Source organism: Anabrus simplex, chromosome 13 (assembly GCF_040414725.1).
Source record: "Anabrus simplex isolate iqAnaSimp1 chromosome 13, ASM4041472v1, whole genome shotgun sequence".
In the NCBI taxonomy this organism is placed as follows: domain Eukaryota; kingdom Metazoa; phylum Arthropoda; class Insecta; order Orthoptera; family Tettigoniidae; genus Anabrus; species Anabrus simplex.
In genome coordinates, this window is record NC_090277.1 from 44,860,502 (window position 1) to 44,886,411 (window position 25,910).

General features: G+C 38.0%; 1 protein-coding gene across 7 annotated transcripts in view; it reads left to right on the forward strand.

Annotated features, from left to right (window-relative positions):
- Positions 1-25,910, forward strand: part of LOC136885067 (lymphotoxin beta receptor inhibitor) — a 57,019-nt gene that overhangs the window by 15,751 nt on the left and 15,358 nt on the right. For 6 of the 7 annotated variants that reach the window (XM_067157466.2, XM_067157471.2, XM_067157465.2 and 3 more), the window contains 3 exons: positions 2,023-2,237; positions 13,369-13,517; positions 25,655-25,841. In XM_067157466.2, coding sequence (XP_067013567.1) covers positions 2,023-2,237; positions 13,369-13,517; positions 25,655-25,836 — 546 coding nt within the window. In that variant the 3' untranslated portion in view covers positions 25,837-25,841. The remainder of the gene's footprint in view (positions 1-2,022; positions 2,238-13,368; positions 13,518-25,654; positions 25,842-25,910) is intronic. The other variant, XM_067157467.2, reaches the window with a different exon arrangement.

Sequence of the window (25,910 nt, forward strand, 5' to 3'; positions counted from 1 at the left end):
AGCTGCTGTATCCTTTGTTATTGGTGATGAAACAGGACTGCCATCGCGCACAACACCAACAGAAAAAGTATTTTCCAGGAATGAAAATGAAAGTTTAAGTGTTCTCAAATCATTAAATCTGCCATTGATTTCTTCAGCAAGGCAAGACATTTTACTCATGTAATCTTCAGTTTCCACCTGAACGCCAGGAAGGCTTTCAGAAATTTTCTTCAAACATTTGAAGTGAGAAAATGTTTTAATCTGAAGGGCTTTCCCAGAAAGCTTCAACTTGCTATGTAAGCTAAATACAATCTGGGCCAATTCAGAAATATCTTTACAAGGAAGATATTGCTTTTGAGCGGGAGAGTGTGTCAGTGAGGTGAAGCCAGTCGCGTTCACATATAGGCAATAGCGAGTGTCAATACTGTACTGAAACAGCACACAACAGCACACAGAAAAGTATCGACACTCGCTACTGCCTATACGTGAACACGACTGGCTTCACCTCACGACACTGGCTCACTGACACACACTCCCGCTCAAAGCACTATCAAATGGAAGGCGCCGGAACTATCTTCACCTCCCATGTCTTACCACTGACCTCCAGCGCTAATAACGTCAAGCCGCACATAACTGCTACTGACTGACGCCAGCCGCGAGATGTCGTTAGATTCCATAAATTATATTATTTAATTTAACTCTAAGGTTGGTGTCAAGAGCCGCACAAGACTGACTCAACCTCTAAGCTCTCAGAGGAACGTCTTCCTTAATTCCAATTTTATATTTCTTGTCGAGCTGAATATGTTTACTACACCCTCAACAAAGCGATTCTTTATCTACCATGTTCATCTCACACTTGGATTCAAATATGCATTTATACCAGTTTGGATATGTTGAGCCCTGTCTCATACTTACGCTGCGCTTGACTTATATGGCACCTGACGAAGAAATCCTACAAATTTTAATTATTTAACTGCCAATTTCACCGTGTACCACGGAAAGTTGAATATGTTATTTGTATTTGAAAATATTATTTATGAGTCCTAACTCGTATGAATTATAGCTTTTGCATTCACCTTTCATGGACTGTTTTGAATTGACATTACTGAATATCTGCAATTCGAACCTTCACTGCCAAGTTCATCTCGCAACATAAGTTCAGATGTCACGTGCATTTCTATGAGGCTGTTAAATCCTAACTCACATTTGAACTACACTCGCACCGGTGCCATTCAGTGAATGATTGAACGCAGACCCTTTGTGCCAAATCCATCACGAACCTACATTTTTGAGTGTGTTTCATGTGTTTTTTGCATTTATCGAGTCCAGACTCACGCTTGTGCAATTCTTGTCTCACCCTTTACAGCTGTTTTTTGAATTGACGCTTATTGAATAAGTGATTTCAATCCCTAACTGCCAAATTTCACCTCAACCCAAATATTTTATAATGTTATGTGCATTTTTGAGAAGATTGTGTTTATTCAAATATAACCTATGTTTTGTACTACACTCGCGGCAGGCAACATTCAATGGAAGAGTGTCTGAAATAATTTGAATCTCCAATGCCAATCATCTCGTACTTCCGCATGGTTTTGTTACAGTTTATACTTTGCGTCTTCATGTTCTCTCATTTAATCACACTAATGTAACACCTTGTAATATAAATGTCTACATGCTAGCCTATTTCCCACATTTTGGCTGAAGATGGCGCCAAACAGCGTCGAAACTAGTTCCAAGTGTAAATATATGTTGTAAATAAACTATAACATTTATTTGTATTGAAAAGGTGGACCCTTTTAAGTTTCCTATCTTCCATTCAAGAGCCGCATGCGGCTCGCGAGCCTCGTTGTGGCCAGCCCTGGTATACAGTGTAATATTGTGTGCAAATAGCCTTATCTGTGTGGTTTCAGTTCTTGACTCATATCATTTATATACAATGTGTGTAAATGTATTAAAAAAAACAAAGGCCCAGTAGTATTGCCCTGTGGCAATCATACTTACAATGTAATTTGAATTTATACTCTTCATTGTTTTCTGTTGAAGGTTCCAGTTCAGCAAGTTCAACAACAGATCCCTATTCAGCAGCAGGTTCCTGTTCAACAACAAGTTCCTGTACAGCAAATGCAACAACAGGTTCCTGTTCAACAACAAGTTCCTGTACAGCAAATGCAACAGCAGGTACCTGTTCAACAGGTCCCCCACCATCATCAGCAACAACAGCAGATACTCAGTGCTGCTAATATGGCACATGAAAAAGAGTAAGTCAAACACTATGGATTTACTTCTGTTTTTATACAGTATTTACTGGCATAATTCTCTCGCCTTCCTTTCTTTTTCCAAATATTACGACCAAAACTCGAGTGCGAGAATTACACCGGTAATTTGATTGATTGAAGAATATTTTACAGTGTAATCTTATCTCCATACAGCTTGAGTGATGACGAAGTATGGTATTGCATGATGTTTTAGAATTATTATGTGATATATGTACTGCACAGTATTTCACTTGCACTGATTTGTAAAGCCCATGAAGTATGAGGCAGTGAACCGCATGCGCACCTCCTCTGCTGGCGTGTTATAGTATCGGTCGGGTATGGATATTTGGTACAATATACGAATTTCATCGTATGGATCTGTATTGATACAGTATTGATACAGTTAAAACTAAGAAACAATGTTAGGTTTTGGTCCACCCAATCAATACACGTCACTTTACAAGTGAACTATTTAATTAAAAACATATTTAAAAACATTTAGGGAGGTGTTTTCTCTCTATTTGAAACTTCACCAGCCATAAAATCATGTGGTAGATTACAAAACTCAAATCAGAACTGAAAAAAAATGTAAATATAGAAGAATTCAGTGTCTTTTAAAAACTATTTGGGAAATGCAAAAAATATAAAATACATTATTTACACAAATTGATCTCACTACTTGCAAAAACTTTTGTCTTCAATGTTATGACAGGCTTGTCAATTTCAAATTAATTTCATTTTTAACATCAATCAATCAATCACTACTGATCTGCATTTAGGGCAATTGCCCAGGTGGCAGATTCCCTATCTGTTGTTTTCCTAACCTTTTCTTAAATGATTGCAAAGAAATTGGAAATTTATTGAACATCTCCCTTGGTTGGTAAGTTATTCCAATCCCTAACTCCCCTTCCTATAAACGAATATTTGCCCCAATTTGTCCTCTTGAATTCCAACTTTATCTTCATATTGTGATATTTCCTACTTTTAAAGACACCACTCAAACTTATTCGTCTACTGATGTCCTCCCACCCCATCTCTCCACTGACAGCTCGGAACATACCACTTAATCAAGCAGCTTGTCTCCTTTCTCCCAAGTCTTCCCAGCCCAAACTTTGCAACATTTTTGTAATGCTACTCTTTTGTCAGAAATTACCCAGAACAAATCGAGCTGCTTTTCTTTGGATTTTTTCCAGTTCTTGAATCAAGTAATCCTGGTGAGGGTCCCATACACAGGAACCATACTCTAGTTGGGTTGTTACCAGAGACTTGTATGCCCTCTCCTTTACATCCTTACTACAACCCCTAGATACCGTCATAACCATGTGCAGAGATCTGTACCCTTTATTAACAATCATTTTTATGTGATTACCCCAATGAAGGTCTTTTCTTATATTAACACCTAGGTATTTACAATGATCCCCAAAAGGAACTTTCACCCCATCAACGCTGTGATTAAAACTGAGAGGACTTTTCCTATTTGTGAAACTCACAACCTGACTTTTAACCCTGTTTATCATCATACCATTGCCCACCGTCCATCTCACAACACTATCGTGGTCACCCTGCAGCCGCTCACAATCTTGTAACTTATTTATTATTATTTATTACTCTGTACAGAATAACATCATCTGCAAACAACCTTATCTCTGATTCCACTTCTTTACACATATCATTGATATATATATGAGAAAACATAAAGGTCCAATAATATTGCCTTGAGGAATTCCCCTCTTAATTATAACAGGGTCAGATAAAGCTTCGCCTACTCTAATTCTCTGAGTTCTATTTTCTAGAAATATAGCCACCCATTCAGTCACTCTTTTTTCTAGTCCAATTGCACTCATTTTTGCCAGTAATCTTCCATGATCTACCCTATCAAATGCCTTAGATAGGTCAATCGCAATACAGTCCATTTGGCCTCCTGAATCCAGGATATCTGCTATACCTTGCTGGAATCCTACAAGTTGAGCTTTAGTGGAATAACCTTTCCTCAACCCAAACTGCCTTCTGTCAAACCAGTTATTAATTTTGCAAACATGTTAATAAAATCAGAAAGAATGTTTTCCCAAAGCTTACATACCATGCATGTCAAACTGACTGGCCTGTAATTTTCAGCTTTATGTCTATCACCCTTTCCTTTATACACAGGGGCTACTATAGCAACTCTCCATTCATTTGGTAAAGCTCCTTCAACCAAACAATAATCAAATAAGTATTTCAGATATGGTACTATATCCCAACCCATTGCCTTTAGTATATCCCCAGAAATCTTATCAATTCCAGCTGCTTTTCTAGTTTTCAACTTTTGTATCTTACTGTAAATGTCATTGTTATCATATGTAAATTTTAATACTTCTTTAGTATTACTCACCTCCCCTATCTGGACATTATCCTTGTAACTAACAATCTTTACATACTGCGGACTGAATACTTCTGCCTTTTGAAGATCCTCGCATACACACTCCCCTTGTTCATTAATGATTCCCGGAATGTCCTTCTTTGAACCTGTTTCTGCCTTAAAGTATCTACAGTATACGTACCCTTCAATTTTTAACTAAACTTTGTAGGACCACCAATTATGCTTGCCATCATGTTATCCTTAGCTGCCTTCTTTGCTAGATTCAATTTCCTAGTAAGTTCCTTCAATTTCTCCTGACTTCCATAACCATTTCTAACTCTATTTCGTTCCAACCTGCACCTCCTTCTTAGTCTCTTTACTTCTCTGTTATAATATAGTGGATCCTTACCATTCTTTACCACCTTTAAAGGTACAGACCTATGTTCACATTCCTCAACAATTGCTTTATACCCATCCCAGAGTCTGTTTACATTTTTATTTACCATTTTCCAGCAATCATAGTTACTTTTTTTAAACTCCCCCATGCCTGTTTTATCAGCCATATGGTACTGCCTAATAGTCCTAATTTTGATACCTTCCTTTCTTTCACATTTATTTTTAACTATGACAAAAACAGCTTCGTGATCACTAATACCATCTATTACTTCGGTTTCTCATTAGAGCTCATCTGGTTTTATCAGCACCACATCCAAAATATTCTTCCCTCTAGTTGGTTCCATCACTTTCTGAATCAGCTTCCCTTCCCATATTAACTTACTTGCCATTTGTTGTTCATGCTTCCTGTCATTCGCATTACCTTCCCAATTGACATTTGGTAAATTGAGATCACCCGCTACTATCACATTCCTTTCCATATCATTTCCAACATAGCTGATTATCTTATCAAATAATTCTGAATCAGCGTCAGCGCTACCCTTTCCCGGTCTGTACACTCCAAAGACATCAAGTTGCCTATTATCTTTAGAGAAGAGCCTTACACCCAGAATTTCATGTTTTTCATCCTTAACTTTTTCGAAGCTTACAAATTCTTCTTTCACCAGAATGAATACCCTCCCTCCTACCACTGCTATCATATCTCTATGATACACACTTCAGTTCCGTGAGAATATTTCTGCATCCATTATATCATTTCTCAGCCATGATTCAACTCCTATTACAATATCTGGTAGGTATATATCTATTAAATTACTTCATTCAATTCCTTTGTTTACAATGTTTCTTTAGTTGAGCACTAACATTTTTATGTCATCCCTACTTGATTTCCAGTTCCCTGTTCGCTTAACACCATTCCCTAGGCCACCCCGTTTCCCTGAATGTACCTGCCTATAACCCTTGTAAACAAGTTTCCTAACTTATGTGTACCACTGTGGTTTAAGTGAAGGCCATCTGGGCACAGATCCCTGTCTCCTACCCACCCATTGCAATATAAAACACATAAAACAGACAGTTAAAAAATGTGCATAAGGCTAACTGTGGATGGCTCTTCTTTTTAAAACAAAATAACTTACATTTATGTGGGGAAAAATAGCTTTGTACAAGTTTTCCCAATCATTTATGAAGAAAGAAATGAATTTCTGCAGATTTGCTATTGATTTGCATAAGAGAAATTCAAATTTACCTTTGCAGAGCAGTAATGCAGATCAAAACTGTATACATTTTGATATGCCGCTGGATAATACAATAAACAAGGTATTGTACTGTAGTATTCAGTTTTCACTACACATATTTAACAAACCTGTACATATAAACATACAAAAACATATTTTCAAAATTTCCCGTCCTAAAATTAGGGTAAAGCAATTATTCATGTATGTACAGTACTAAACTAAAAATTATTTTAGGAGACTACAGTGCCGTTATTGTTGGAGACTCAACCCTTAGGCCCGTATTCACCAACGCGAGTAAAAGCTCTTATCTTAGTTTAACCCTTTCGCACTCAGCGCGCCGATAGATCGGCGCGAGAGCTTATGGTGAAAACGTTCACGGCGCCGATACATCGGCTCTGTCTTATTTACGGATTTTGGTCATTTGCTTAGCTGTTAAATCGTAACAGTTGATCGTGACGGTACATTAAAGCGTTGATTTTGCGTTTAACTCAACAGATATATCCACCAGCCCTACAAAATATTTTTATTTTCGACAAATAAAATCTGTTGACCGTGAATGTTTATGTTGTGGTTATTTGAAGTTGTTATTGCGTGGATCTGTTTTGATTGGCTTATGAATACAAGAAGTTGATCTTGCTATGAGTTTTGTTTATAGTTTATTTCGTTTCTTTGGTATATCCTGCGTTCGATGCACTTCGTAAATTACAATTTTACTCCTTTTCATAACTCCGTTGTTGCACGTGCTTGCGTCATCTTTTTTATAGTAATGGCTAGGCCATATTCAAGGCTGAATGAGGCCGATATCCATGAATTTTCAGATGATTTAGACAGTAATAATGACCTTCTTTTGCCGAAAGTGATTCCCGTTATGTGGGAAGTGACACGGTCGTAACTGCTCACCGTGCATCGGACCGCGAGGCCCTGACATCGATGACCGTTACATGTACACTGAATAACTTTGTGCAATGCTTCATGAGTGAATTGCAGCACACACATCATATTGATATCAAATTATTCAGAATTAAATGTTCTTTCATCCACGTCTAAGAGTAAAGAAGGAAGACGCAACAATGTCTAATTTTTCTGTCATTGAAAACAATAATTTATTTTTAAAAATTTATTTTCGAAATTTAATAATTATTTTGGGCTTAACCAATAACAATACGTCCAAGGTATATTCATTTCTGAAATGCTCATAGTTTCCTGTATTAGTGTGATTAATTTTATTTTAATGTGTGTTAAACTCTTTACGTGTTGAATTTTTGTAATTTGCTTTGGAAAATCACAAAAATTGGTCTGAGTGTCTTTGAGCAAACACCTGCAGATAGGCTGAGTGCCAAAGGGTTAAAGCTACGTAAACCGAGATAACAGTTAAGTTTGTATTCACCAACAACATTATCTCAGATAACAGGTATTACAATGAATCAATAACAGTAAATTTTTCACCTTTTTGATACTTATATTTGCATTAAGCAAATAAATCAATCATATACAGTACATGTTTCATTCCATTTGGAACATCGTCAGCTGTATTACAACGCTTAGGTGAAATTACAAAGTATTTATCTTCTTAACTCCAGCTCAGGCATACCTCTGCGGAGGTTCGGACCTGCCTTTGGGCAGAATACACCCTTACCTTACCTTACCTTACCTTACCTTACCTTACCTTCTTAAGAACATCGTAATAAGTTCCTTGCATGCTTAAAATCTATGTGAATTTAAAAAATTGAAATAAATTAAAATCGATGTGGATGGTTGAATGGGGTGTTGAAATGGGAGGGAAATAGATTTACTTATTTTAGCCTATTGTAAAACTATATTTATTCATTGGAACAGATGTTATAAAAAATGTTTTTTGTTTCCAGCACTTTTCACTATGATATATGATATTCTGCTTGTCTACTAATAAAATGTTTTTGAAAAATAATTTTCCTTTGTCACTGTTCTATATTTTACAAGGATGTTCACTTCATTTGCTCCTTCCAAGGCGAATGTTGTTTGTTTTAATTTTATAAAAGTGTTTCTTGAAAGTGTTTAATTAATTCTGGATCCCTGAAGCTGATTGCTGTCGTACTATTATTGAAAGAGCTTCCCCGAAATCTGAAATGAAATAAAACAAAATCGGGAATTGCTTTTTTAAAAGAGTGTTTTAACTCTGCACAAGGAAACCTAGTATATAAAAGAGTGGTTTCATACCTAGTTGTTGACAAAATCAACTGTGTCCTTGGAGGAGCGAGGAGTAAATCCATTTCCCTCCCATTTCACCACCCCATTCAACCATCCATATAGATTTTAATTTATTTCAAATTTTTTAAACTCCCATAGATTTTAAGCAAACAGGTACTTATAAAGATGTTCTTAAGAAGGTAAATACTTTGTAATTTCAAAAAAGCGTTGTAATACAGCTGACGATGTTCCAAATGGAATGAAACATGTACTGTGTATGATTGATGGATTTGCTTAATGCAAATATAAGTATCAAAAAGGTGGAAATTTACTGTTATTGATTCATTGTAAATAGGATTTGATACGGGAAATGGAGCTGATTTCTTGCAAAAACGGGTATTATCTCGGTTTAAAATTTTACTGGAGATTGAATGGTCGGTAAAGTGGGAGATCTAAGATAATTGTCTTCCAGAATGGCAGCTCGTAGATGGCAGGAATATCTAATTGAAGGAGAAAATCACAGCAACGAGTAATATGGTCAAGATTATGCAATTACTAAACGTCCTAGGTGGATAAAAGAACGTGCGACATATTCCGAAGACTAGGACGACACTGATTTTCAGACATGTTATCTAAAGCTTCGATACTGTCAGTGTTATTTATGATCGAACAACCCGGAAGATGAATTCTCGATTAGAGCTTATATCTTGTACAGTACACAACTGGGTGACTTTTTAATTAAGAATTAAGATATTCTGCCTTATTTTTTAGTAAAATATACATTGTCATCATCATCATCAATGTCCCACTCCCGTCGCCCGGGTGTGGTTAACAAGCTTGCTCCATTACTCTCGCCACATTCAATCCAGCTTCTCTGATGTCCTTCCAAATCTGATCCATCCACCTTCTCGGTTTTCCCTTAACTTCTCTTTCCAATTCCCTTCTTGCTACCTGTTCCGTTTCCATTCTTTTTTACATGCCAGAACCATCTCAGTCTTGCTTTCTGTATATTCTGTACTAACGGTTCTATATTTAGCTCTCTGATTTTATATTTTGGATTCTATCTGTACTTGTCTTTTTAACTGATGTTCTTAAAATTTTCATTTCTGCTGCTTGGATCTTACTATCTTGTCTCTTATTAGTTACCAGCGATTCTAGTTCGTATGAAATACTGTTTATATAATGTTAATTTCGTACTCTTGGGTACTTTGTCATCCCATAAAAGCTCTCTGGCTTGATAAAACGTTTACATATTGTTATTAATTTCGGGGTTGATTTCATTACTTCCAATGTTTAGGCTGTAATTTATTTTCTTATTCTCTATTTTGTTTATGCTTTCTGCCACTAAATTCAATAACAATCCACTCTTTTGGTAAGTCGTATTAGGCTTCTTTCTTCATTTCTGCTCATTACGGACATAATTTATGCAAATTATTTGCAAACTCCGAATGGAATCTAAAACTTATTTACATTTTGATAATAGCGGCAGCATGTAGTCATTCGTTTTCCATGCATCAGTATGAAAAGTTGATGGTTCAAATTCATTTTGGAATGAAAACTTAGTTTTGGAAAACTGAGATAATAAATTCTGTGGTGAATACAGAAGTGAGCGTTGCCCAAGATAATGACATTACCCGAGTTTTGGAAATCTAAGATAACAGCAAAAGTAACTGGCGTTGGTAAATGCGGGCTCCGGGCTGTAGTAACTCTAATGGAATTCTCTTGGGGCTAAATGTTTCTCTAAAGCCGGGTCTACACTGATTGACATTTAACAACAACATGTTAAACATGACATGTTGAATTTGACATGTATACGAACAGTTGGTTTATAAGTAACTTACTACGTTAACTTGATATGTTGAAGTTAACATACTTAACATGTTGGTGTGTTTTCCAGTATTAAATCAATTCCTTGTTCGTTTGGTATCGGCATGCCTTTGGGAAAGTTCGCATAGGTAAACTACATTAGAATCATGCTCAGACTTTTTCAGAAAGTTTTAATCCAAACCTGTCTTCTACTTTAAGCTCATTTAGAATGTCATCCACATTGTGCTTTCTATTCAGATATTGTCGTACCCACGTTCTCCTTTCTTTCCTTCTCAAGAAGAGTGATGACGTAGATGTTAGGCCCCTTTAAACAGCAATCATCATCATCATCATCATCCTACTCAAAACGCTGTAAGAAACAACCAAACCAAATCCCATGGTGTAAGAGCCCTGAAAGACCTTGGCCTACCAAGCGACCGCTGCTCAGCCCTAAGACCTGCAGATTATGAGGTGTCGTGTGGTCGGTACGACGAATTCTCTCGGCCGTTATTCTTGGATTTCTAGACCTGGGCCGCTATCTCACCGTCAGATAGCTGCTCAATTGTAATCACGTAGGCTGAATGGACCTCGAACCAGCCCTCGGATCCAGGTAGAAATCCCTGACCTGGCCGGGAATCGAACCCGGGGCGTCCGGGTTGGAAGCAGGCACGCTGCCACTACACCGCGGGGGCGGTGTAAGAAGTAACAGTGGCATTAATAAAGGCCAAATCTTCATCTGAGTCCATTGTCCGTGTTTGAAAATGCAAGACACTGCCGAAATGTATTAACACAAACTGATACGATAACTAGCTGTGTATAAATAAAGGAAGTCAAGCTTAACATAAGTGTGGACACAATGTTAAATGTTAATCAGTGGAGACTGGCCTTAATAAAGCTGTCTTTTATCAAAGAATGGCAATGATCGTGACAATATTTCTTGTGCCCACTGATAATCGTATTAGATTGATTGATCTCAGTCCAAATCATTTTGCCAGATCCTGGATCCAACACAACAGCATTTTTCCTTCATTAATTCCTTTGCTCTCAAAGGTCTCTGTCTTTATCAAGAAACAGTAGATAATCTGATACATTTCTGCCTTATTGCAGTAGGCCTACACATTTATGAAATAAACTAGATCGCATAATATGCATATTTTCATGTTGTTTCTTCTTTTCGTTGATTTATATCATGCCAGAGTTCCTGTGTGTTTTTTGACAACAAATAGGATATGGCCAAATTTGTCATATTATCATTTGGGACAAGTCTATGACGACAAAGAAGGCAATCAAGACCTTGAATCACATATTAAGTGACATTCAAAAGTGTGATTCCATGATCGGAGGTATCCCAGTTCTTTTCTCAGGCAATTTTCACTAATTTTCCTAATAGTAGCTAGTACAGATGAAATTGTTGCCTATTTGCAAAGATCCCCACTTTGTCCACACACTGTTCATTTAGCTTTGATAAAGAACATTAAGAGTCCACCTAGGAGGTTAAGCAGATAGGCAGGAGTTCCCTAGTAGTGTTATGGAGGTGGGAAAACGACAGTGGCAGTGAATCACAAAGGGCTTATCTCAATACCAACAAGGCTCGTCACAGTAGTTGTTTCATTAGGGGGTTCTTGCAGACACTGTCTTCCCGGAGTTAATAACTTGGTGTCCTATGACAGTACAGTAAAACCTTGATGCATTGTTTTTCAAGGACGAGGGGAGAAAATGATGATGGGTGCGAAAAATGATAAATGGGGGTGACATAAAAAATAGGGGGAAAGCAAAATAATAAAAACGGGTACCGTATTTGGACATTTTTCGTCATGTTAAAGTAATAATAAAAAAACAATAATAATATTGGCATGTGGCCTCTGGAGCCGGGTGCAGATCGGTCCCCAAACCGTCAGAATTAACCAAGGAAAGTTAAAATTCCCAACCCGATCCTTTGACCCGAAGGCCAACATTACCATTTTGCCATGGAGCCGAATATGCTCATACTATACTGTACATAACGGTATCAAAATATTGCAACCATGACATAAGCGATAAAAATCAAAAGTGTGATTTTTACACCGTTTTGTTTCACTTTTCCTTACTTCTCGTAATAATTAAAAACCTTTAAGGTCAGTTCTCTTATTGCAAATTGATGGTATTCGATTATATTATGGCGATAATCTGTATTTTTATAAAGATTCCATAGACCCTTCGCGAACAATAGGTGAGAGATCCCGTCCGGCACGGCTCGGACAACGTCACAGTGGGCAATACAAGGCTGCCAACTTAGGGACTAGTTTCAAGACCAGGCTAGTGAGAAGATTATTGTTCTGGCTTGTAACAAGACAATTGGACAGGGGGCAACAAAGTGGTCAACAAGCCATTATCATCCCACACAATCTACATAGTACAACGCAATTAATAATCCTGTGACTATTTTAAACCACGCGATTTTCTCATTTTCAATGAAGGTGGAAGCCCTAGCCAGTCAGTGGCAACAGAGAACACTGTGGCAAATTTGAGTTTTACTGTGCTATTGTTTTAAGTCTTGTAAATAAAAACTCTTCTAGGGTTCAGTTGGTAGGTCGAGGAGAAGCGTTGGCGCCATGAGGCTTGTATTGAGGTTATGCGTGAATAACCTGCGCACAGCACTTCAGCCTACAAGATCCTTGCTCAGGACTAGCAACTCGGAGTCGCTCGTACATTCTTGAATAACAGGTTGCCGCTGTCATGTGCTAGAGTATTGAGCTGTCTCTTTAAATTCAAAAAAACGTTTGCGTACATTTTTCTTATGTACGATCAATCCATGCAGGAAAATTGTGGCAGAGGACAAATATTTTTGTGACGATCGATGTAATAAAATGATAGTTGGAGGAACAGTAGATGCAGGGAAATTTAACACGGGTTTATATGGAACATTTTTGGGGCCGAATAAATTGAACAACGAATGTGAGGAAACGACAGGTCCGGGAATGATGCATCGAGGTTCTACTGTACACGGATGATTTTGACACAAAAAATGTAGGGCAGCTGAAATTAACAGCCATATTCTGCTGCTATTTGCAGGTAAAGGAAGAGTATATAGTTTGGGAAATAAAGATAAAACATTGCATTAACTTGTTGAATATCTGTGGAGTTTCAGCACCAGGACTTTCTGTTCATAAAGTCCTTACACTGATGAAACAAATAATTTGATTTTCTTGTGTTACAGCCATATCCAGGAGCATCTAGAAGTTCCCATCGACACTAGCAAAATGTCAGATCAGGAGCTTCAGTTCCATTATTTTAAGTTGCACGATGCTGATAACAATAATAAACTCGATGGTTGTGAACTCATCAAGTCGTTAATCCATTGGCACGGTAAGTAAGCTGGTGTGACTTCTGAATGTTTGGTTGTATGGCTTTGTAAATGTTGGCAGATGATCATACACAATCAGAATAAACATGGGAGCTACCTTTATGTACAGTTGAAGACAATGATAAGTGAACATAAGTTTGTAAGTTTTATTATACAGTAGAAGTTTGTTATCACGAGAATTCATAATGATGAAAAATTTACTCAGTATAGCAGATTGTCGTTATATCCAATTTTTTGTAAAAGTCGGGGGGGGAAACCTCACACTGATTAAAATCTGTATGAAACAGCAATCAGATTGGACAAAACATGTGTTTTCACGGATAATTTCCATACTATGCCTTACTCGTTAGTTATTTTTCTAATTCTGATACTATATGTGATCGCATATGTTCAGTTTCAATCTGAAAAATGGTAGTACTAACACTCCAGAGGCTTGGGTGGCAAATGTATATGTATCATGAAAACATATTTCAAGAGCCAGTAGATAAAGCAATGATAACCTTCTCACTATAAATTTACATGGAAATTGTCTTTCTGAAGGGGGGGAGACCCAGCTTAACAAAGGGAAAAAATAGGTTAATATTCATTCGATTGTTAAATATGCTACAATTGTTGACAATTGCTGCACATATCCCAGTATTGGCATGCTTCCTGGCAACCAGAAGCGACTTCAATAATGTCAGAATTTTAATAATTTTAATATTTTGAAATAAAATGTTCAAAATTTCCTGCCTTTTTAACATTACATCACTGTTTCCCTTATAAATTCCAAGTTTATAAGAATTTTTGTACTTTTCCTTTTTTAAAGTGTGTATCAAACTTCCAGCTACAAAATGAACCTCAATCACTAACATAGACTGTGATTTGGATTTTTTTTTTATTCCAAGCACCAGACAATATTAATATTTTTGTAAATAAATATGTGATATAAAATCTAATTTAAATCCTATTGATCTGAATGAGGTACAGATTGTAGTACAACACTATGGGAGGAAACTCTGAAAAAATAATAATTATCCGTGAATCAGTAAGAGAGTTATGAAGGAAACCGTGACATATTGTTAAAAAGGTGGGAAATTTAGAATTAGAATTTTGACATTATTGAAGTTGCTTCTGATTGCTCTTAAGCATGCCAATCTTGGGGTATGTGCAGCATTTGTCAACAACATTTGTAGCATATATAACAATCAAATGAATATTGGCCTATTTTCCCCGTGTTGAGCTAGGTCTCCCCCCTTTTAACCCTGCAAGTGATATGAGTCGTTAATGACGACTCATTTATGCTTTTGTGAAATGATAAAGTCGTTATTAACGACTCATTTCTTCGGAGCAGTGTTGCTGGGCAACCATTTAATGAATATCGTCAAACTTTGCACTAATCAATAGTTCAGTTCATTGGCTATTTCGATTCATCTAGCTGAATTATCGAATAGGTCTTTTTGCTTATGTACTGACTAAAACAAATCTTAGCGTCAGTCGCTCGAAGCATCACACCGCATGGCAGTATTCTAATGTTGTTCTACTTGATTGGTTAGTGTTTCAATAAACTAAAATGTGCGATCCATGTTGTTCTGATGATATTCAGGATATGCTAGAAGAAGATTATGAAAATTATGTTTTCAGTGATGACAGTGATTTGCCAGGTGACGAAATACCAAAAGCAGTTTCTTTGAGTGGTGACTCGTCAGAAAACGAGGATGATAAAAAGAAAGCGAAGCTAATTCTGGTGTCCTAAGTGTAATTGTGGCATTCATCCTACTTGCAACCATAAGTTGAAAGACTACTCCAGGCTCATGGTAAAGGGGAGGAAAAGAAAAACTCTTGCAAGTGACTCAAAGTAAAGAATTATGCCCGACGAGATGTACATAGTTTTGGTTTTTTGTACATAACTTTCTATTCTTTAGTTTTACGGTAAATATGTACTCTAAGTCTTTTGTTGGTAACAAAATAGTGAACATTTTATACATTTACCTTTTGTTTCGGTCTTTTATAGTTTTGAAGCTACGTACAGTGAAATTTGAAACATTGTTTTTTTCAAAAGTGAAAAAATGTAATTCACCACCCACAATAAAATGGAATCGAGGCATGTACCCAATATTATTACATAATCACATTCTTTAGTTTATGCTGAACAAAATGATATGTAATATGATATATTTTACTGTCATTTTGTATTTTTTATGAATTTTTAAAAGAAACTTGTACTAAGACGTTACAGTCGCTTATCACTTAAGAGGTTTTTACGTATCACTTGGAGGGTTAACTGGACACAAGGAAATATAAACTAACCTCTAAAATCAGTGATGCACAATGCCATATACATTCTTACATCATTTCAATGCATAAAAATGTTATTTGTTTTACGTCCCACTAACTACTCTTTTACGGTTTTCGGAGACGCCGAGGTGCCGGAATTTAGTCCCGCAGGAGTTCTTTTACGTGCCAGTAAATCTACCGACACGAGGCTGGCGTATTTGAGCACCTTCAAATACCACCGGACTGAGCCAGGATCGAACTTGCCATTTCAATACATAGCATTAAAATTAAGTGATTGTTTATTTCAGCCTTTATTTCTGATGAGTTAACAACTGCTATCAGCTATTTTATTTATGTATTTATAACAATAACATGTTCTTTTTCATTTAGAATTTTCTCTGCAGAACGCTAGTTGATGCATGTTACTTATAGACTCCGACATTGCCTTCAAATACCAATATAAATGGTCCGTTATTGGACATTATAAATTTTCCAGCTAATTCATTCCTGGTTCCCAGCGTTTTGCCCCCGTGTGCTAAGTTGTGCTCATCAATTGGTACCTATCACAGCCACCAGGTTTCCTATGGGAATCAACATCTATATCGCCTTCGAATATTGACGAGAGAGCTCACTAGTGCACATAGCGAAAAATCGATACAGATAGTCCAAAAGCTAATTATCATGCTGATACCGAATATGATCGATAATCGCTGGAATGCATTTGCATAAACTTACTATAGCTTTCCTTTTGCAGAACAGTATTCAAGTAGAAGCAGATTTTAAGAAATCCAAACCTATAGAAATTAAATGTGGAGTAGCACATTAGCCATAAGTACAGAAAGAAAATGGAAATTGCAACACTATGAAGGTGTTGGTCGTTTGTGTTGATTTTCAAGATATGGAACGATGCCATGTAGATATGTAAATGATCAAAGTTTCAGACCCATTGGATTGTTGCTACAGGTCTCCCCACGTGATTGGTAGCGGAGGAATCAACTCCAGTATACAGACTCTGGGGTAGCGAAGTTTACTCGCAGTCTGTGCAGTGAAGAGTTTCCCGTCAAACATGCCTCGACGACAGAGAAGAACACGCTATCAACAACTGTCGCCGTTTGAGAGGGCTCGGATAATTGGGCTGTGTGAGGCTGGATTATCGCTAAGGACTGTCGCTGCACGTGTTGGCCGACAGGAATCTACGGTACACCGTGTATGGCACCAGTGGTCAAATGAAGGTACCCACACTCGTAGACCTGGCACAGGCCCAGCGTGACAGACAACTGTGAGAGAGGATCTCCGCATCATTCGGATGGCCCGGATGGAACCCCATGCAACAGCAGCGCAAATTCGAGCAGCAGTGGCACCCCACGTTACTCAACAAATAGTTGGTAATCGCCTGCGTGCAGCTATCTTACGAGCCCGTGTCCCTGCAGAAGGTGTTCCATTGACCCCACAACAGCGACGTGTAAGGCTAGCCTGGTGTCGAGAAAGATCGACGTGGGTCGATGGATGGCATAGGGTCGTCTTTAGTGATGAATCGCGCTTCTGTCTTGCCCGCAGTGATCGCCGGAATCGTGTGCGCAACATACCGAAGAGAGGGTCCGCCCAGATCTTATTGTCGAGAGGCACACAGGGCCAACACCAAGCATTATGGTCTGGGGAGCTATTGGCATTAATGTCAAATCACAGTTAGTGCTTGTTGAGGGCACTATGACTTATCAACAGTACGTTGATAGGGTACTCAATCCAGTGGTTGTCCCTATGATGGCGAACATTGCTAATGGGATGTTTCAGCAGGACAATGCCCGGGTTCACAATGCATGCATCTCCAGAGAAGCTCTCCACGACATCACAACCTTAGAATGACCCGCCAGATCCCCGGACCTCAGTCCTATTGAGCATGTGTGAGACATGATGGGTCGACAACTGGCCAACCGGCCTCAGCCACCCACAACTCTGGAACAACTGACCCGTGCAGTGCAGCAAGTATGGGCCACAATTCCTCAGGAAGCGATCCAGGGCTTTCTTGACTCCATGCCTCGACGAATTCATCAATGTATTGCAGCTCGTGGTGGGCACATCCTGTATTGATTGTTGTCCAAACTTGCAGTCAGAGGGACCTGAAAGTGTAATCATCGAATCACAACCGAACACTCGTCCTGCATGTTCAATTGCAGTAATGTAGCACCACTCCTTCTGGGTGTTGTAATTTCCATTTTCTTCAGTTTAGCTTCACAGGAATAGGTCTAAATATCAACCCACAAAAAAGTGAATCTGTTATCCTAAAGAAAGGAAAACTGGTTCCGGGAAAAATCACCACTCTTCAATACCATCAGTAACATCAAATAATGAACAAATCAAGTATCTAGGAATTGATTTTAATAATGAAATATCTCTTAACAGATCTAAAGTAATTAATATCCTAAATTCTGATTTAAATAATTTAGTTAAAACTTCACTTTTTAAACCGGAACAGAAAGTTAAAATTATCAATGAATTTATTTGGCCAGGATTAATATACCCACTACAGTGCACACCTCTAACTCAGTTATCCAGCACTTTTCTTAATGATCTGGACAAAATTATAAGAAGTTCGGTTAAAGAAATAATGATGCTACCCGATGAAATACCAAACTCCATGTTATATATAGTCCAAAGAAATTAAGATGTATGGGACTACTCTGCGCCGAATGGGAAGCTAATATTCAGCACTATAATATCTGCCGTCGCTTCCCAATTAAGGACGTACAGCTGCAGCATGTACGAAAATTTTCTGATGAGCAGAAACTGAACATCAATAAAGAACGTCTTCCCTCTAAAACCAATAGAAGAAAGCTGCAAGAGATAATGACAGATCGATCTTTTCAGTTATGGTGTCAGTTATCCCAAAAAGGGAGAGGAGTGGTTTTGTACGCCGATCACCCGAAAGCAAATTCCTGGATATCTTGCAGGTCACGTTTATCTTCATCCTAATACATAAATGCTATAAAAATGTCGTGCAACCTGACCGCAGTAAGATCGGTTACCGGCAGAACTTTAAGCTTAACCCGTTGCCACCAAAACAGTTGCAACGAGACCGAAACACTTAGACATGTGTTGGGGTTCTGCAGGAACACCGAATTACTGCGTAACACTGTTTATAAATTTAACCATAATAGGTATTATGTTTGATCGTGTATTGACTTGTCTGAATCTATTACAGAACTATTTAAAATAGTTTAACTTGAGTCCGCCTTGTCAATACACCTTATAATAATAGAAAACTATTTATTTTACCATACATGTTTCAGGAAACACATCCATTCCCATGTATGGCAATACTGTATAAATAGTTTTCTATCATTATAAGGTGTATTGAATAGGCAGACTCAAGTTAAACTATTTTAAATAGTTCTATTATAGATGAAATGAAATGTTGTATGGCTTTTAGTGCGAGGATATCCCAGGTCTGGTTCAGCTCGCCAGGTGCATGTCTTTTTATTTGACTCCCGTAGGCGACCTGTGCGCATCATGATGAGGATGAAATTATGATGAAGACAACACATACACCCTGCCCCCGTGCCAGGGAAATTAACCAGTGATGGTTAAAATCCGGGACTCCTGTGGCCAAAGGCCAGCACACTAACCATTTAGCCATGGAGCCTGATTCTGTAATAGATTACTGCGTAACAATTGTCACCATTGAGTACGGACATCAGTTGCTCAAGGCCTAAGGCAGCGTGGATGGGAGGTACACGAAGAAGTTCACTGCGTCTTTGCCGACGACTCAACAAGAAGAGTGGACATCATAGCCATCAGTAAGAAAGAAATTAAAGCGATGGTGTTAGATCCTACCATTCGCTTCGAGAGATGCCTGCAACAATCCCAGGATATTAATCTGAAAAATCAAGCAATTTATACTCCATGTCTGCCATATCTATCAGCTAAATATAATATTCCTCTTGGTCAGTGGATTGTCAGAGGCCTCCTGATTGGATCCAGAGGTACCCTGCTGAAGAACACAGCAACTATCCTTCAAAATTTAAAAATTAATTTTTTACGACATAGATAAAATCTTATTACAGATCATAAGAGATTCTCTGCACTTTATACAGTTTCATTTATACTTTAAATCATAATTTCCAGAAAAGATATGATTTCATTATTAAAATTACATATTGTAATCTTACATATTGTATTGTAATTTTGTATTCCGGACCTTTTATGGTCACCCTCACTGGAGAACGGATTATTTATTTTTTTAATAAATCTTACTACTATCTGTAACTGGAAAAATAACACACTCTTAATCGCTCGTAATAACAGATGCATCGCTGATAGTCTTCTCGCTGTAACCAAATTATAATAGTTTAATAAATACACCAGGCAAATGCTGGGGCTGTACCTTAATTAAGGCCACGGCCGCTTCCTTCCACTTCCTAGGCCTTACCCATCCCATCGTCGCCAAATGACCTATTTGTGTCAGTGCGACGTAAAACAAATAGCAAAGAAAAGTTTAATAAATGAATTTTCAAGGGAGAGAAAACCACTCTTGTTACAACAGGGTTCTCGCTATTTATCATACTCGTGTAGCTGTGCATAAATATCTATAATAGAAAAAATAACGCATGCTTAATCGTTCATAATAACAGATGCATTCGTGATAGGGTTCTTGCTGTAACCGAAGGACAATATACAGTTTAATATATGAATTTTCAAGGGACAGAAAACAACTGTTGTTACAACAGGGTTCTCGCTGTATGCCGTACTCACTGTTGCGGACTTCTGCTGTATATATTTCATATGATAAGAGGATACATTACAAACCATCACTGACATTGCAGTTAAAAGTACTAAACATACAGACAGTTATTGTTTCTAATATTTATTTATGTTTCACCCTCTTTAAAGACATCCTCAGTACAATTCTGTAGGTCATGTCATATATTACTAATTTGTCATAAATTAGAAAACCGTTGACTTTGTTAAAATACAGTCAGTTTCAAATGAAACACATAATAAAATTAACAAAAATTCTAATAGAATAGTGAAGGTCTGACTTGTAGACAATGTCTCTTGTATAAAGTTTGGTTATGTCTTGGCTAATAAGAACCTTCGCATCAAGTATGCTGTTTAAGACTTAAACACCCTGATGGTGTGGGGTGCATTTAGTGACATATATGATAGGAGAGCACTATAATTCCTCCCAAAGAGGAAGCAGGTATCATGAAATTTTGGTAGATCATTCACTGAGAGCCTCCGTGGCTCAGGCTGCAGTACACCGGCCTCTCACCACTGGGTTCCATGGTTCAGATCCCGGTCACTCCATGTGAAATTTGTGCTGGACAAAGCAGGAGGCGGGACAGCCTCTGGGTACTCCAGTTTTCCCTGTCATTTCATTCTAGCAACACTCTCCCATATCATTTCATCTGTCATTCATTAATCATTGCCCCAGAGGAGTGCGACAGGCTTCGGCAGCCGACACAATTCCTAACCTTGCCGCTAGATAGGGTCTTCATTCATTGCATTCCTGACCTGGTCGAATGACTGGAAACAGGCTGTGGATTTTCATCTTTCGCTGAATTTTTGGCATATTCATCAATTGTCACCATTTCATGCACCATGTTGCCCCTGCCCACAGAATAAAGGTGGTTCAGTAACAATGACATAGCTGTGCATGAATGGTCAGGTAACTCACTAACTCACTTGACCTTAACCCCATAGGGAAGGTTTGGAATCATGTGAGAAATAAGATTCAGGAGGTACAACCATCAAACATCAAGAATTGTATGAAGCGATGAAGAAGCTATGGGTGTATGTATGGAAGAACTGGCTGAATCAGTGCCAAAAAGGAGTGCCCAATGAAGTGTATCAAACTGTATTTATTGTTTTTGTGGTATTCTGATTTATTTTCACCACTATACACTCGAATATGAGTTTTAGCTGACTGTGGTTGCATAGTAAACATGCTGTGTAACAGTTGGGCAGTTATTTCAGCTGCTTTATAATTTATTAGGTATTTGGAAATGGCTTTATTGATGATTGTTTTAGAAACTAAATTCCACTTGATATACACAGCATTTGAGAGGATCCCTTGTGTATTGTCATCTGTCAATATTTTGAAAAAAAATAATTCTCTGAAATTTTCTTGTTTTTTAAAAAGGGGAGATATTTTGCATTTTCTGGTTTAAAATGAATGTGCATGTTTTTTATTTATTTTACTTTTATGATTGCTATAAATTTCAGGGATTGAACATTGCCACTTCATGAATAAGGTAAAATAAAAATAAATCCTCCTTATCTTGAGAGATTTCCTGAACTTAATGCTCTTCATAGACAGAGAAAAATAATAAATTTGTTGGCTCTCATCATTTATATTTGAATTCAAGAATTACTCCTCCTCTTGTTTATATATTTTTTCTATTTGTTTTGCGTTATATAAACACAAATAGATCTTATGTCAACGATGGGATAGAAAAGGGCTAGGAGTGGGAATGAAACGGCCATGAGCTTATTTAAGGTACAGCCCCAGCCTTTGCCAGGTGTGAAAATGGGAAATCACGGAAAGCCATCTTCATGTCTGTAGACAGAGTGAGGTTCGAACTCACTATCTCGTGAATGCAAGCTCACAGCAGAAAAAAAAACATATTTTTATACATATTTATATTTAAGCCCACAATTTTCTATGTTTGAGAAGAGATTAATACAAAAAAAGCACAGTCCAACGGGAAGGTTTTAAAAAATTTGTCTTGCGCTCAACGTGTTAAATGGGAAGTGTGTACATATCAACTTATAGATGTTTGTTTCACTAGATATTTTAAGTTTCCTGAGGGAAGAGTTGACAATTCTATGAAATTAAACACTTAAAGATTAGATTTTATGACAGTAAATAATAGGTATTGTGGCAGGTTAGTGGGACTAAAATGACTACATAGAGAGGTAGGAAGTTTTATTATCTATGAAAATCATTGAACTATTACAGTAGATCACAAGTTCAGTCGCATTCGAGTTTTCCAATAAAGACAGTTTTAACTCATGATTGTAATACACACTCATTTGGGCAGTCACGTCGGCACGTCGAACTCCTGGTCCTCAATGCAGCTTCTCACTGCACAGTATCATTCCGGAACAGTTGACAATAGCAAGCTTCGTTGTACTCCGTGTAACCGTTTGAAGGACTTGCTTCCAAATACCTGATAAATTGCATGTCATGAACTCACAGCCATCTCCTACTGTTTGTATTCGCTAAGGATTGACACACTCAGGACTCACTGAATTGAGAATGACTCCGCGCTCCCATAGTAGTCCTTTTGTATAGTCCAGCGGGAGATTCTAGTAGCTTCTAACTTCAGATCATTCCGGCTGCTTGGTCCGTTGTTAGCGTCCAGCATCTCCAACCTCAGCATTTCACCAGTGCTGTTGTTTTGTTTACTGCTGCCCCTATCCACTTTCTCACTGCTGAGCCACGATTATTTCCTCTCGGTGGCATTCCATGTGAAGTCAATCTTGAGTGTGACAATCGCGAGTGAAATTAAGCCTTACAAGATTAACGCGAGTCTATGACGTACATACACATCTTGCTGAATGTTTATAGACCCGGTTCACCCGTTTACTAATACAGTTGCACCTGAGTTATACGTCCGACTCATTGGCTGAATGGTCAGCGTACTGGCCTTCGGTTTAGAGGGTCGCGGGTTCGATTCCTGGCTGGGTCAGGGATTTTAACCTTCATTGGTTAATTCCAATGGCCCGGGGGCTGGGTGTTTGTTCTGTCCCCAACATCCCTGCAACTCACACACCACACACAACTCTATCCTCCACCACAATAACACGCAGTTACCAACACATGGCAGATGCTGCCCACCCTCATTGGAGGGTCTGCCTTATAAGGGCTGCACTCGGCTAGAAATAGCCACATGAAATTATTATTATACCTGAGTTATACATATATCAAGGTGAAGAGTGCATTTTACGTATTTTATTTTATTTTATTTATATCGTGTCAGAAGCATACATAAGTTTAAAATTAAAGATAAGGAAAAACATAAAACATATTAAAAATACTCCAATGGCGAAGAGCCACATTAAACTATGTGAGCCCAAAACCTTGTAACATCAAGTGCATTTGGCTTCGCTTTAACCAGGTCTTCTGTTGTGCAGCTGAATGGGCATGAACTGCATTGCAGCAAATGGGCTGTGGTCTGCTAAGAATTACTTACAAATCGGGTTTAGATATTATGTCATTATTGAAATAATTTTCTCTAGTTTCAGGAATTAGATTAAACATAGGTTTTCTCAGAGATATGATGTGAAAATGTAATTTGTATTGATGATTCTTTTTAATGTATCAGGTTTAGAACATTATTGATTTAGCACCCATTTTTTAAAAATTCATTTAAAATAGCAAATGACTGTGCAAAGTGGGATACAGGTTATTCCTAAATCTCCAGCTATATGTGGATTATTGTCCACTTTTCATATAAATTTTACATTCTTGTCCAGCATGTGATTTTCCCTCCTTCTTTTCTCCATGGCCAACTAACTTCAATGTACAATTTCTACTGATACATGTGCCGTTTTTATTCAATATGGCAAATGTCAGCTGTCGGCATCATTTTAATGTGTCTTCTTTAAATAACCTGCGTACAGTTAAAACGGAAGCTCCATTTGTCCCAAACACATATCTTGTAATCTGCATCTTTATGCCACTCAATCACTTCCAAGGACCTTCCCTATACCACCGTGTCGCACCCCTCCAATATCGGGAGCTAAAGTCCTGCCGCCAAATATGCCGACTCTAACGGTCGCATTTCTAACTTGCCGTATTTCGGTAACATCAGGAAATTCATAAGTCTACTGCATTCTTTGAACTCTCTTATGCGCAAATCAACTAATCAACTATATACCACCAACAGGTATCTGGCTCATAATCTTTCTCATTTAGCGATCTCGATAGCTGCAGTCGCTTAAGTGCGGCCAGTATCCAGTATTCGGGAGATAGTGGGTTCGAACCCCACTGTCGGCTGCCCTGGATGGTTTTCCGTGGTTTCCCATTTTCACACCAGGCAAATGCTGGGGCTGTACCTTAATTAAGGCCACGGCCGCTTCCTTCCCATTCCTAGGCCATTCCTATCCCGTCGTCACCATAAGACCTATCTGTGTCGGTGCGACGTAAAACAAATAGCAAAAAAAAAAAAAAAAATCTTTCTCATTTAATTAAGTCACGTAGTCACATCCCACAACCTTCGTTAGACTACCAAACTACACCCCAAAAATATCTGCTGCTAAAGTCCCACCGCCAACAATGCCGACTCTACTGCGTCACATTTCTGACCTGGTTGATCGGAGGAAATGCTTACACCAGCGACATTATTATTTTTTTGTTATTTTCATTTAACTAAACTTAATATGTATAACACCGAATTATGTATAAATGGGTTACGTGCAATTGAGGTTTATTTAACATATTTTTAAGTTTTGCTAGGACCTACAGAAATGTCCGTACAAAAAGGGGTTACGCAGAACTAAGTTACATATAAACCAATCTCAACTTTATAATGAAGTCCATTCCATTGATGATGTGCATTTTGCATTGAATTTTTTGCTTAAAACTCATTGGAATTTGTACCTTTAACATTCCCTGCCTGAAATATAAATGATGAATGAGTCAATAAATAAAAGGGATCTACTTTGAAGTGTGTAATGTCATTTTTTTGTATGCTTCAAAACCGTATTCTTTTTGGTGAATAAGGTGATTGATTTTTTTAATGCTTGAAATCTTTGTGCTATTTGTTTTTGTTTTGTATTGCACGGTGTTTGCTGCTTTGTGTGCTGACATTTCTGTTGCCATTCCCTCCACCATCTACCCCTCATCAACCTCATTCCTCATGCACCTCCTCGAATACAGAACAAGGCCACAGAGACCCCAACACCGCTGCCCCAACCGGAGACAAGATCTTCAAGGATGACGAGCTGATACAGCTCATCGACCCCATCCTCAGTATGGATGATGGCAACAATGACGGATACATTGATTACCCCGAGTTTGTGAGAGCTCAACAGAAGGCAGCCGCAAGCGGACGCACGTAGAAGTGGTGGGTCTCTTTTTTCCGAAGCACTTGTAGTAGAACAGCCTTCCACTTTTCACAGTAGTTTCTTCTAAT